Source organism: Bubalus bubalis, chromosome 3 (genome assembly GCF_019923935.1).
Source record: "Bubalus bubalis isolate 160015118507 breed Murrah chromosome 3, NDDB_SH_1, whole genome shotgun sequence".
Lineage (NCBI taxonomy): Eukaryota > Metazoa > Chordata > Mammalia > Artiodactyla > Bovidae > Bubalus > Bubalus bubalis.
The window spans coordinates 156,002,076-156,017,006 of NC_059159.1; the positions used below are offsets into that span (position 1 = coordinate 156,002,076).

At 47.5% G+C, this 14,931-nt stretch overlaps 1 protein-coding gene across 25 annotated transcripts in view; it reads left to right on the forward strand.

Annotated features, from left to right (window-relative positions):
- The window catches only part of LOC123332932 (tumor necrosis factor receptor superfamily member 10B), a 38,646-nt gene extending 24,305 nt beyond the window's left edge, over window positions 1-14,341 (forward strand). For 3 of the 25 annotated variants that reach the window (XM_044940378.2, XM_045165151.1, XM_044940377.2), the window contains exons 2-7: window positions 2,900-2,999; window positions 3,624-3,737; window positions 4,745-4,856; window positions 5,669-5,907; window positions 6,355-6,462; window positions 6,940-8,193. In XM_044940378.2, the coding sequence (XP_044796313.2) occupies window positions 2,900-2,999; window positions 3,624-3,737; window positions 4,745-4,856; window positions 5,669-5,907; window positions 6,355-6,462; window positions 6,940-7,367 (1,101 nt within the window). In that variant the 3' untranslated portion in view covers window positions 7,368-8,193. The other 22 variants (XM_044940387.2, XM_044940388.2, XM_044940383.2 and 19 more) reach the window with 22 other exon arrangements.
- Window positions 14,342-14,931: the final 590 nt, after the last annotated feature.

Below are 14,931 nucleotides of genomic sequence, written 5' to 3' on the forward strand. Positions count from 1 at the left end.
AGAGTTGGAGACACTGAGCGACTAACGCACGCACGCACTTGCACACTGAACTTTAACACTTTCCCAGTCTAAGAAGTAAAGATGGGGCACCATAGTGTCATAGTTTTGATTCTTCCATTCCAGTAGAGTGTTTCAAGGATCCATGAGATTGCTGAGACTGGGAGTGGATAACCAGGAGACCCCAGGTTAGGACATAGGGGAGGGCACAAAAATTCAGACAATAAAAGAGCTAACAAAAATCTTTACACAAATTCTTTCGGACAACAGGAGTTCTTCACTAGTTCTTCTAAGGCCAACATAACCCTAATACCTAAACCTAACAGAAACATTTGAAAAGAAGAAAAAATACTTTTAAATACCCTTCCTAAAAACAGAGGCAAAATTCCTTTACAAAGCAAATAGTTAACTAAATTCTAGATCTTTAAAAACTATGGCAGAAACCATCACATAAAGTAACTATCCTCTAATTAAAATTTTAAAACACACACACACAAACCAGTGTAAAGGAGAAAAGCTGTATGAACAGCTTAACAGATGCAGAAAAAGAATTTGAACTGACACTTAACCCCCTGTAATGAAAAGGGGAAAGTGTTAGTTGCTCAATCGTGTCCCAACAATTTGCAACCCCATGGACTGTAGCCTGCCAGGCTCCTCTGTCCATGGAATTCTCTAGGCAAGAATACTGGAGTGGATTGCCATTCCCTTCTCCAGGGCATCTTCCTGACGCAGGGATTGAACCTGGGTCTCCTGCATTGCAGGCAGATTCTTTACTGTCAGAAAAAAGTCTCATTTTATCAGGGTAGAAAGGACCTTCCTCCATATGATGAAGGCCACTCCCTCTTGGAGTCACATTAGAGACTAGGATAACTGAGGAAGGGGCATGAGGGAATGTGTTGAAGCAAGCTAATTTCCATGATCTAGATAGAGGGTTTGGATTTCCCAAGTGTATGCATTAAAAAAAAAAAAAAAAAAACTCTTTGAATGGTACCCTTAAGATTGTGCATGTCTTTCTTTGGAAATCTTAACATTGAAGTAAACTGTAAAGAAATATTGAGCTCGAGTTACTGACATAATGTCGATGTATTAAGAGTTGCAGATATGAATTTCATCATAAAAATAAGACACTTAGAATGGCCAGAGGGGGATGGATAGAGAAAGAAATATGTGATACACCTAAGTTACAGAACTTAGGTGCTGAGCATGTAAGAGTTTAGTGAATGAATCTTAGAACTTTGTTGGATGTTTGAAACTGTTCGTAACAAAACAATGAGGGAGAGAGTCTGTGAGAGGAGAACCAGGGAAGAAAGGAAGGCATAGGATTGTGAGGGCCGGGAAAGGAGAGTCCACCAATTTGGGGTGACTCGGAGGAGGCCCAGACTGGGGAAGGGATGATTAGGGGACACATATGAGCTTAGCTGTTCCCAAATACTTAACAGGTGGCATTTTATCTTGTTTAGATCCAGGCAGTTGAACTGGGCTCAACATAAGCTGTTTCCATTTCAACTTTGTTTTTCTTTCTTTTTTTTCCTCTTCATGTCACTTTCTACTTTAAATCACTCCCAGATTAAGTTACAAAACTATACAAAACCCTTTGTTTCCTGTATCATCTGAAACATAGCTGCTGACATGACAGATCCCATGACTGGACACTTGAATATATATTTCCCACAAATGAGGACAGTCTTCCCCCAAATGACAATACAATCCTGAACATCAGAACACTATCATCAACACATTAATCCTGGTGGAAGCCTCAGGCTCCAGTGATTTCAGACTGGCCCCATTGTGTCATTTTTAGCACAGCTGCTAACTGCTGCTGCTAAGTCGCTTCAGTCGTGTCCGACTCTGTGCGACCCCATAGACGGCAGCCCATCAGGCTCCCCGGTCCCTAGGGTTCTCCAGGCAAGAACACTGGAATGGGTTGCCATTTCCTTCTCCAATGCATGAAAGCGAAAAGTGAAAGTGAAGTCGCTCAGTCGTGTCTGACTGTTAGCGACCCCATGGACTGCAGCCCACCAGGCTCCTCCATCCATGGGATTTTCCAGGCAGGAGTACTGGAGTGGGGTGCCATTGCCTTCTCTGTTTTAGCACAGAGACTTGGCTAAAAGCCCTGTATTGCTATTTCTTCTTTCTCCATGTGATTCTGGTATTTTGTGGAACACTGACAGCTTCCTTTTGGGGACCGCTTGTTGGATTAAAGCCACAAATCCATTACTCAGTATGTGATTCTATATCCTGATTATGAAAAATTGTATGCATGACAGAACCCTCATTTGTGAAAATGTGTGTGTGTGTGTGTGCACGCACATGTGAGAAAGAAAGAGAGAGCCTGAGAGTATTCACACATATGGTCAAATAGAAGTCAAGACACAAAATAATGGATGTTTTCTCTAATCAAGGGGATCTCTATGGTTTCTGTATTCTTATAAAAAAAATTTTCCTTGCCCATACTTTCTGGGCTTCCCAGGTGGTGCTAGTGGTAAAGAACCAGCCTGCCAACACAGGAGATGCAAGAGACTGAAGTTTGATCCCTGGGTCGGGAAGATCCCCTGGAGGAGGAAATGGCAGCTCACTCCAAAATTCCTGCTGGGAGAATCCCATGGACAGAGGAGCCTGATGGGCTACAGTCCATGGGGTTGCAAAGAGTTGGACGTATCTGAGCACATACTTTCTGGAATAAACATTTTAAGAGGAAAAAATACAGGGGAAAAAACTTAAGTGTAAGTTACTTGCTAGCACAAAAGGCCAAAGAACAAACATGAATGAGAGTTGAGAGCTGGGAAGAAAGGTCCCAGTTCTGTTTCATTTTGCAGGTAGTGGTCAAGGAAATGTGGGGTGGATCCTAGAAGGGGTGAGAGTGTGGAAGCCACTCATGCCTGTCCCTTCTTTGTCCCCATAGGTCAAAGCTGCTTCAGCCATATCTGTAAGGAAGGATGAAATTCACCAGCAGTCATCAGCCCCACTGGAACGGAGCCCCCAGCAGAACTTATGTCCACCAGGTAGATTCTAAGACTGGTCTCCAACCCTTGTCTTCATGTCTGTGTATTTATTTTTGGCTGTGCTGAGGCTGTGTTGCTGCATGGGCTCTCTCTAGTTGTGGAGAGCGGGGCCTGCTCTCCAGTTGCGGTACTTGAGCTTCTCCCTGGGGGGCTTCTCCTGTTGCAGAGCACAGGCTCTCGGGTGCACGGGCTGCAGTAGTTTCAGCCTGTGTGCTCAGTGGTTGTGGCTCCCGAGCTGTAGAGTGCAGGCTCAGTATTTGTGACACGTGGGCTTAGCTGCTCTGCAGCATGTGCGATCTTCTCAGACCAGGGATCGAGCCCATGTATTCTGCATAGGCAGGGAGATTCTTTACCACTGAGCCACCAGGGAAGCTCCTGACCTTTCTTTTTACTGTTTAATGTGCCAGCTATGAGTGTGACTTGGATGTGTGGCTTGTAATATATTTCTGTTGGCAGTACTGGTCTAGGGTATGTGTTAGATGAAGAATCAAAAGATGAAAGCCCAGTTGAGGAGAGTTCCCCTTGTGGATTCCACAGATGGCCAAAAGAGGCCTCCGCAGCCACACTGCCAGCCTCAGGGAATGCTGCGGGGATTTTCTCACCAGCTTTTCCCTTCCTTCCCAGGATTCTATATGGAAGAAGCCATTGGAGGTTGTGCCCCATGCACCGATGGGATAGACTACACCAGTCATTCAAACACCCTCCCTTCTTGCTTACCTTGCACGACTTGCAAATCAGGTACAGAGCCTGTGGTCCCGCATGCCTGCAGTTAGGGTGCTGGGTGATGAGATGGGATTTAAATGGGACGAGGAGTCAGAGACCTGATTTCCAGCCCAGCTAGGTCTTCATCCTGTCTTAGGTCAGTAAAATAATGAAAACAGAAGTTACTTGCATAACGCATTTCAACTGGTAGGGAAGTCTTTCAGAACATCAGCTGGAAAGAGGAGAATAACGTGTCCCTTGATGGAGGGGGCTGGATGGTAAGAGTGCAGAAGGCCTGGGGGAGTGGGGCAGGGCTGGGTTTGAGCTGTGTGATGTGTCTGATCCTGGGCCAGGCTCCTGCGGGCGCCATGCCCTCTGCTCTGGGGTCTCAGCCTCTCTCAGCCTTCATGACCTGAGGTCCCTCTGCCTCTCCAGCAGGGCATCACCCGTTGGGACATCACCCAAGGGTTCCTCTCCATCCACAGCATCTCAGATTACACCTCACCCCAGCCCACTTCTTGCTCCTTATTTGTGATCTAAAACATTTTGCTTCCTAACCCTGATGCAATCTGTAATGATGCACAGTGCCTTTTGTATGCCTCTGTTGGTGACACGTGAACAGTGGCTGTTCTATGGATGGTGTATGTGTGTTGCCACAGAAAATGACCCCAAAATTACTTTAAAAAAAAGATTAACTCATTTATTTTTGGCTGTTCTGGGTCTTTGTTGCGGAACAAGGGCTTTCTCTAGCTGTGGTGAGGGGGCTGCTCCCTGTTGCTTCTCATCGTGGTGCACAGGCCCTAGAGCACAGGATCAGTAGTTGTGGCACACGGGCTTAGCTGCCCCGCAACATGTGGGGTCTTCCCAGACCAGGGATGGAACCTGTGTCCCCTGCTTTGACAGGCGGATTCTTAACCACTGGACCACCCAGCAAGCCCTCCGAATTACTTCTTGAACTGAGTGGATGGAGATCTGGGTGGTGAAGAAGGGTTGAGAGACATATGAGGGAAACACACCCTCAAAACCTTATCTTTGGTCTCTAGGAGAAGAAGAAAAAAATGGCTGCACCCCGACCAAGGACACTGAGTGTCAGTGCAAACCTGGCACTTTCCGTGGAGAAGATGCCCCTGAATTCTGTCAAAAATGCAGCACCGGGTGAGACACAGGAGCCTAGGGGGGCTTCCAACCCACAGGAGACCCGAGTTTCCTTGTACCCATTTCTCTCTCCTGCTTCCGTGAAGCCCCTCCCACCTCCCAGAGCTCCCTTGTGCCTGTGGGGTCTCCTGAGCCTGCAGCAGTGCTCCCTACCACCACTGTTTGTCCTGCACGGCTTTCCCAGTGGCCCCTTCCCACGTCTCCTCGGGAGGGGCCTAGAAAGACCGAAGTGCTGACAGCAGACAGAAGTCATGAGGAGACCACGAGTGCGCTCCTTCAAGGTTCCTATAAAACCGGAGCCAACTCGACAGGCCTCACACCCAGCCCCTTGTTCCCCAGTAGCACCTGAATCTTTCCTATTTGGGGACTCGGTGGCCAATAGTAATTCACTATCCTCTGATGCTCCAGTATTGGCTGAGATTGGTAGGAAGAGTCAACAGGTGGATGAGAGGGCCTCATATTCCAATTTAACTGGAGGATGAGTCAAACTTGTGACCCTTGACCTGGATGAGGCCCCCCCCACCCCCCACAGAGCTTCCCGTGCAGCCCAGGGAAGCCAGGCGGGCCTTGCAGAGGAAGCCCAGCTCCTGAAGGACAGCTCTGAACACTCAGTAGGAGCCCGGGAGCCGCAGTACACAATCCTGGATCGTTCTCCCGCCCAGGGATGGGGAGTGAGGGGACCCTCCCCTGCAGACAGCAAGAGCCTGTCTCCCCTCCACTGTCTTGTCAGGGGACCCAGGACGGGAGGCTGCCCCCTCTTTCTCCTCATCCAGCCAGCTGTCCCTGATGGGTCCCCCTGTGTCTGTACCCAGGTGCCCTGATGGGAAGGTCATGGTCATGGACTGTACCCCCTGGAGCAACATCAAGTGTGTGGACCAAGAATCAAGTACCCTGCCCCATGGGGAGGCCCCAGTTCCTGGAGAGCTAGCAACCATGAGCCAGAGACTACCCATCACTCCCTCTCCCTCATCAGGCCCTTCAAGGCTGGTGATTAAAATTGTATCTGTAATTGCCGCTGTCCTAATCGGATGTGTATGGTGCTACTTTACAGGTGAGGTTCTAGAAGGGAAGGAGGAGGTGCTGGCTCCCTCCTCCATCTCCCCAATCCTCCTGTTCCTCCTGGCTTGTCTCTGATCTTGTTCCCCAGGAAACCCCTCCTCCTCCCACCTCACCTGGTCCTACAAAACTGATCACATTGGGCCCCCAACTCAGCTGACGGTCCCCTCTTCCCCCTGGCCGAGTCTGGTGGGAGGAGGCAGGAGAAGAGGGTGGTTCAGTAGCACTGCACAGAGATTTTACATGGGTTTCATTTTACTTCATTTTCTCCCTTCTCTTCTCCTCCCTGAGGGCTCTCCAGATTCAGAATATCCCGCTTGCAGTCACAGGCCCGGGGTTGTTTGTTCAGTGTCTGAGCCCCCACCCTGCACCCTGTCCCTAGGAAGGGAGGTGTGGCAAGAGCGCCCTCCCCACCACTCAGTGGATGTCTCTTCTCTTCTAGGTCTCTTTAATGAGTGCTGGCACAAGGTGATCGGTTTCTCCAGCATCTGGTGGCCTCAGACCCTCAGTAACTGCATCACAACAAAGCCCAGGGTGGACACGGTCCCCGGTGTGTCCTATGCTGTTGTCCCTGAGTCTCTCAACTGGCCTGGGGGCTCTAGGCTGAATGTAGGAGGGAGACTGGCCTGCTGAGAGCTGTCCTAAGGCTGGTTGGCAGCGCTGGCCCTGTCCTTACTGTTTGAGACACCCTCACTCTGTAGCCCTGGGGCGTGGGGGGTGTCAGGCAGGGGTGCTCAGTTCCCCTTAGCATCACACCAGAGTCTGGGTGCCATCAGCAGAGCCCAGATGTGCTGAGTCTATGCCCACTTGGGGGGCACAGCACAGGTGTAGGTGGGAAGGCAGAACCTACTGTGTCCCCTCAGAAGCTGTAGGGGTTTGTGGGTTTGTGACTCCTGGGTCAGTGCCTTGCTTTTTCGAGGCCCTTTTCTGGCACTTATGTCCCCCAGGAAGGTCTGGGGCTCTGGACCATGCACACAACAACAGGCTGACCAATGGAGATTGACTTTCCATTTTGGTCCCTTGGCAGAAAAAGAAGCTGCAGGAAACAACGCCCAGTCCCGAGATGCAGCAAGCAGACTGCCTGTTGGTGAGTGTGGGGCTCTGGCCCTTCTGCTTGCTTGGGACTGTGGTAGAGACAGGGAGAGGCAGTGGGTCAGGTCTCCTCTTCTCTGGGCAGGTGGTGATGGAGGGAGACCGGGGCATGGAGGGAAGGGAGCCCACCCCCTGCTCTGGAGAGAGACCAGGGCATGGAGGGGAAGGGAGCCCCAACCCGTGTTCTGGTCCACTGGCAGCTCTGATGCTACTTCTCATCTGTCTTGTCACCACATCCCTCGTCTAGAACAGGGCAGGCGAAGGGTAATCACTCCTCCCATGACTGACCCAGTGATGGAGTCAGAGCTACATAATATTTTTCTGTGTGACTGTTACATACTTTTAAGCCATTCCTCATCATAGTGGGAATTTCACATTTATTTCAAAAGTATTGTTAAGTTGAATCTACTTGAAGTAAAATTTCTTTGTCAACATATAGAAGTATTTTCACTATGTGTATGTGTGTGTACATATATATATATATGTATGAGGAGGGCATGGCAACCCACTCCAGTATTCTTGCCTGGAGAATCCCCATGGACAGAGGAGCCCAGCAGGCTACAGCCCATGGGGTCGCAAAGAGTCAGACATGACTGAGTGACTAAACATACGTATATTATATATGTATACATACACACACACACACACACACACACATACAGAGACGTTTACAATTTGGGGTCATATCATTTTAATAGTTTTGAGGTTTTTGAGTTTTACCTTAATTTATAAATTAATCTAGGAGGAATTGAGATCTTTTAGCTATTCTATATTTTTCTTATGAAAAGAGTTAGCATTTTAAGTTAAGAGTTTTATAATACCTCAACTCCATGTGTGTTTTCCTTTGGTAAATTGCTCATTTCTTGTTGAGGCTGTATCTTTGTATTACAATGTTCTATAACCTTATGAGTTTATCCAACTCATAATTCATTATAGAATTTATTGTCATAATTTTTAACATTCACCATCCACACACTCACATTTACGTATTATTGTTGAACCATTAGAGTTTTATAAGAATACAATCGTATATAAAATAATGACTCTTCTGTCCGCTCCCTTCAAAGATCCTGCATTGGTTTTGTTTTGCTTACGGCTGCATCTGCCAGAATTTCAGAACAAGGTTTACTAGGCTCAGTTCTGTAACCTAGGACCCCCGGTTAAGACCAAGGCTGCTCTCCATTGTGTTTTACAGAAACCAGCAGCACCTGAAGGATCTCAGAGGAGAAGATGGCTGCTGGTTCCAACAGACACCACTGAAAGTGAGTGTTTTTTTCCTGGGCAGGGGATCAGGAGTAGAGGGAGGAGGGACAGTGTCCTAATTTCTGTCTCCATAGCGGTTAGGGCAACTCAGAGAGGGGATGGCTTGTCCCTGAACCATCGGGACTCTAATTCCCTCCCTGCCCCCTCCTCTTTTTCCCACCCTGCACCCCTCTGTCCTCTAACAGTGGCCCCTAACACCTCCCTGTCCTTCCCTCCTCCACCATCCTCTCTCCTCCCTGGTTGCTCAGGGCCAGGTTGACCCACTCTGAGACATCCGAGAGGTTGTGCTGTCCAGCAGGGCACCTCCTGGCCCAGGGAGGCTGTGGAGCCCCTGTCCATGCATGCTAAGTCTCTTTAATCATGTCTGGCTCTTTGCAACCCCATGGACTGTAGCCTGTCAGGCTCCTTAGTCCATGGGATTCTCCAGGCAAGAATACTAGAGTGGGTTACCATGCCCTCCTCCAGGGATCATTCCAACCCAGGTATCGAACCCATATCTTACATCTCCTGCATTAGCAAGCAGGTTCTTTACCACTGGTGCCACCTGGGAAGCCCTGAGGAGCGCCTGAACTGTGGCTAAATCTGATGAACTGTAGTATATAACTCGATACTGTAGTTCAAGGAGTTGGTAGAAAAAAGGACTGTAATTTGTCTCGTTAACAGTTTTTTTTTGTATATTGATTACATGTTGAGGGGCTTCCCTGGTGGCTCAGATGGTGAAGAATTCGCCTGTAATGCAAGAGAACAGGGTTCAGTCCCTGGGTCAGGAAGATCCCCTGGAGAAGGGAATGGCAACCCACTCCAGTATTCCTACCTGGAGAATCTCATGGACAGAGGAGCCTGACAGGCTACAGTCCATGAAGTCACAAAGAGTCAGACACACAACTGAGCAGCTAACACTACATATTGCAGTGAAAAAAATTCTTAACTTACTTTTAATTGGAGGATAATTGCTTCACAATGTTGTGCTTGTTTCTGCTGTACAGCAACCTGAACCAGCCATAGGTGCACATATATCCCCTCCCTCTTGAGCCTCCTTCCAACGCCCCCATCCCACCTCCCTTAGGTTATCACAGAGCACCGGATTGAGCTCTCTGTGTTATAAAGCCACTTCCCATTAGCTATCTATATTACATATTGAAATGAAATTTTTTAGAATACTTTGAGTTAGTACCATATTTCATGAAAAGTAGTATTGTTATGTTTCATGTTTTCAGTGTAACTGTTAGAGAATATAAACTTGTGTCGGGTGCCCTCCTTATGTACTGTGGATGGTGGTGTGCACAGCATTTCACACACACAGCATTGAATCTGCAGCACAGTCCATGAGGCAGGTGGTGTTTGCTCCATTTTAGGGTTAAATTCTTGCTCAGAGTCTGTCCCCATCCAGCTCTACCGCAGTGTCAGGCAGTGAGGCCGAGCGGGGTGTGAGGCCGGAGACCTTCCTCCCTCCAGGCCTTTGCTTTGTCCCCAGTGCAGAGGTGGCAGCCAGGGGGCCTCACCCTCCTGAGAAAGGCAGGTGCCCCACCCTCCTGAGAAAGACAGGTGCCCTCCTCTGAGGTCTGTTGCCCCTCACTGTCCCACCCTCTGTCTCCTCTCACAGATGCCTTCTCCCTCTGTGACAGCAGTCTCCTCTTCCAGATGCGCCCTCATCCCCTGCTTGGGGCAGGACTCTCTGCTGACCTGGACTGTCCCCAACTGCTCTGGGTGCTGGCGAAGTCCAATGCCCAGTGCCTGTGTGGCTTGTTTGCTGCTGGGAAGCAGGTCAGGGGCGCAGAGCAGCAGGCTTACCAGCAGGGGGAGCTCCTCAGGTTCCCATCCTGAAGTCTAGGCCTGAATTGAGGGTCCTTGGCCTTTGTGGAAGCCTGTTCCAACTCTGTCTCTGTGACTTTCCCCCAACCTAGGCCTGAAGCTATTCTTCAGTGACTTTGCAGCTATCTTTTCCTTGTGATTTCTGTGATTCGCTCTTGATGCAGTTGGGCCTCACATGAAATGAGATCCTTGTGACCAGAGAATAGGCCTGGGTCTCTCCGGATGCCTTGTGTGAAATGCTGCCAGTCACCAAGAAGGGACAGGGGACCTCAGTCAACACCCTGATGGATGCCTTGGAAATGCTGGGGCAAAGGTTGACAAAAGAGACAATTCAAGAGCGCCTGCTGAACTCAGGAAAGTATTAACATGTTTATGAAGAAAGGGAGACAGGCTCTGCTGTGCCCTGACTGTTTGAGGATGTCAATCTTTCATTTCAGGACACACTCCTAATAGACTTCTAGTTTTTATTTGTATTTGTTTGAAATTTGTCATTCATGTTAGTATGTATGCATTTAATGATGTAACTTATAATGAAGGTGTTAGTCACTGAGTCATGTCCAACTCTTTGTGACCCTATGGACTGTCGCCCACCAGGCTCTTCTGTCCATGGGGTTTCTCCAGGCAAGAGTACTGCAGTGGGTTGCCGTTTCCTTCTCCAGGGGATCTTTCCTACCCAGGGATGGAACCTAGGTCTCCAGTTTTGACCACACCAGTCACATCAACCTTAGGGAATTGGGCAGGCAGACTCCTTACCGACTGAGCCACCAGGGAGGCCCTGTAACTTGTAATATACATGATTAAAGTGCAAACATCTTGTATGTCTTGGTACTTTTATGTTTGTGCATATATTTATATGTGTAGAAAAACATTTTGCAAATATAATTTCTAGGTTTATGTGGGCTACCTGGTTGAGTACTGGCAATCCAAAGCAATTAGAAATACAAAAGGAGGGCATTCCCTAGCTGTTCAGTGGTTAGGACTCTGTGCTGAGAGCCCTGAGTTGAATCCCTGGTCAGAAAGTAAGATCCCACAAGCCATGAGGCAAAAAAAATAAGTAAGATCCCACGAGCCATGAGGCAAAAACAAACAAACAAAAACCTACAAAACAACAACAACAATAAAGGAGAGCAAGCCCACTGCTGGGGGAATTTGACCACTTTGGGATTGCCTGGCGACTTCTTTAGGGTCCAGGCTTTAAACATGTCAACTTTATAGTTGGGTGAATATTTGTATTTTTCCTAGGGAGATGTTAACAAGTGAGCAGAGAGGGAGGGGAAGTGGCACCCCCGTGCTGTGTCTGGTGACCGTGAACTGGGCTGTCATTCCCCGGGCTTCCTCCTGCTCATCTGGGAGGTTAGGGTGGGACGTGGGTTAGATATGAGTGTCAGATAGTTTCTGTGTCATGTCTGCTCTTATCAGTGACCTTCATTGCATCTGGGCTCAAGGAAGAGAGGACAGGGATCTGCCATAGTTTTTGGGAGGAAGAATGGACGGGCTCCTGGGTTATGTTCAGTGTTGGCTTGCTCCGCACTAGATGGGCCCCCCTTGATACTGGTGCTCTGAGCCCAGAATTGCCTTTTTGTGTTTGAATTGGCTGATTAAGGATCTCAGCCCCTCTGTAAGCTTTGATGTTCTGCAGAAAAGACACAGAAATGCTGATTCTTAAATACTGTGAGAACTGACCTAAAATGCCTGCTATATTAGGTGTTTTTTTTTTTAATTAAAAACTTTTTTTTTTTTTTACCTTCTGCTAAACCCTTCTCTGTAGTATTCCAATCACTGCAGGATAATTTAATGGCAGAAGCAATTCTCAGGGAGGTTTTTGGTCTAGTCCATCTCAAGGCTTGTATGTTGTCTTCCCTAAGGTTGATGTGACTGGTGTGGTCAAAACTGGAATTGCCTAAAATTTAGGTACAAATGGATACAGTGTGTGGAGTTCACTTGTGTTTTGAGAAGGGCTGACCCCCGTGGTCTTGGTGCTACATCCCTCTGGCCCTGATGTCCCTCCCTTTCCTGGAAGTCAGGTGTTTCCTGTCTTTGCTGTCCCTTCTGTGCAGGACACTCTGCCTTCATCCCCAGAAGGAGATAGAAATGAATTCTTGGGACTTCCCTGGTGGTTCAGTGGTTAAGACTCTGCACTCCCAATGCAAGGAGCCCGGGTTCAGTCTCTGGTTGGGGAACTGAGATCCCACATACCACAACTAAGCATGTGCTCCGCAACTGAGCCCATGTGCTGTAGAGCCTGCACATCACAGCTAGAGGAGCCTGTGTGCTGCAGTGAAGAGTCTGCACAGCTAAAATAAATAAGATACAATAAAATTTGAAACTGTCACCTATATGTTACAAAAAGCATGTGCATTTGTAAAACAGTTTAAGAAAATAAATAGTCAAGTGTCAGGTCACTTGTCCCTTTCTCAGAAGACTTCCTTGAGTGCCCATCTAGAGTATCAGCCTTGTCAGTATTTGTCATGTGTATTCATTTGTACCCGTTTCTTGTGTGTTTTACTAATGAGAACCTTCAAGAAACGTGAAACTTGACTCCTTTGTTGCTTCCCGGTGGGTGCTTAGTCGCTCAGTCGTGTCTGACTCTTTGCGACCCCGTGAACTAAGCCTGCCAGACTCCTCTGTCCATGCGATTCTCCAGGCAAGAATACTGGAGTGAGTTGCCATTTCCTACTCCAGGGGATCTTCCCGATCCAGGGATCGAACCCGCGTGTCCTGTGTCTCCGGCACTGCAGGCGAGTTCTTTGTCTGCTGAGCCATCCGGGAAGCATTACTGCTTTATGCCAGTGCAAATGTGACAATTTAAAGTTTTACTTGAAGACTGGATGCCTGTTCAGGTTTCTCCTCAGTAATGAATTTGTGACCAATTTTAATATGTTATGTCCACGTGTACACCCGTGGTGGATTCATGTTGATGTATGGCAAAACCAATACAATATTGTAAAGTAATTAGCCTCTAATTAAAATAAATAAATTTAAATTAAAAAATAAAAAAGCAACCATAATACTATATCTCATCTAAAAATTGGATAATTAAAATTCATTAAATATAAAAAAATCAATAAACATGCAATGTCATATACAAATAATTTTATGTAAATGTGCAATTTTATGATTTTGAACCAAATTGAATATTCAGTGTTATATACAAATTTTGCAATTTTCTATAAACATGCAATTTAAAGAATTTGTGGCCAAATTAAATATGCAATGTTATATACAAATTTTATAATTTTATATAAATAAGCAATTGGATGAATTTGTGACCAAATTACATGGCAGTTACATAAACATTTTGCAATTTTATATAAATATGCAATTTTATGACTGTGACTAAATTAAATATGTGATGTTATATACAAATATTATAATTTTATATATAGTTTTATACATTTTGACAAATGTGGAATGTTATAAAAAGTATAAAAACTATCAAACTGTTATGAAATATACAATTTTATGAATTTGTGACCAAATTAAATATGTAATTTTATATAAAAAGAGGCATGTGTGTGTTTTTTCCCCATCCTCTGGTTCTCTGGAGCAGTTCTGAGTGAAGGGTACAGGGGTGTGTTCTTGCTGTGTGACCCACTCCTTCCTTCTCCCTTTATGCCTCAGGCTCATCTTGCATGGGTGTGTCTCCTGCTCTGACTCAAGATTTCCAGATGCCAGATTCCTGGGGGACCTGAATACAGCCCCTCGTCTGTCACCTCCTCCCCGCTCTTCCCCTGGGAGAGAGGCCCCAGCCTGGCCAGGCTCCTGCACAGCCTCCCCACTGTGGTGTCTCTGAGTCCTGTCTGGGCCTGCTGGGCTCCCTGGAGGTGCAGACTGGCTCTGACAGAGCTGTTGGGAAGGGCTGGTGGGGCCCTGCTTGCTGGGGTTCTTCAGTGGCCCCTCACTTGTGAGCCTCCAGCCACTCTGGGGCCACCTTCCCCTTCTGTCCCTGCTGTCCTTTCTGCATCCTCATCACAGTGGGTCTGGTGGCTCAGCCCTGCAACCTCATGGAGACACAACTCCCTTCCCCTGGACCTTAGGGTAGGATCCCCCACCCACCTAGATTTCCTGGGGGAGCCCCGTGGTCCCAGCCCTGTCCCCTTTCCCAGAGCAAAGGTGCTCGTGCAGAGCTGCACACCCCCTGACTGCCCCCACTCCTGCCTGTGAACATATTACATCAGGAGTGGGAAGAAAAATATTTTAGATCACAAATCAGGAGGAAGAGGTGAATTTATAATTACTTGAAAATAAATTCTTGAGAAGCAGTGTTGCCTGTGTGAGACCCCTATATCAGATCACCTAAGTTGTCCTTGAATGGAGAAGACTGACTGGGCCTCCATTTGTTTTTGTGTCTGTTAACACTTTATGAGAAGCTGAGGGATGGCGGGGGGTGGGGGGCGGGGTGAGGGTGTTAGGGGCAATATTATATAATCAACAGACTTGAGCTTCCCTGGTGGCTAACATGATAAAGAGTCTGCCTGCAATACAGGAGCCACAGGTCCAATCCCGGGGTCTGGAAGATCTCCTGGAGAAGGAAATGGCAACCCACTCCAGTATTCTTGACTGGAGAATCCCATGGACAGAAGAGCCTGGCAAGTCCCAGTCCATGGGGTCACAAGAAGTCGGACATGACTGAGCGACTAACATTTCACATATGGGATGCATCTGAGCAGTTTTACAGGATAGGTAAGAGCACGTATTAGTGGAAATTAACCTAAAACATAGAGTTTTAACACTACAGCCTTACTGTTGTTGTTCAGTCACTCAGTCATGTCCGACTCTGTGACCCCATGGACTGCAGCATGCCAGACTTCCCTGTCCTTCACCATCTCGCAGAGTTTGCTCTAACTTATGT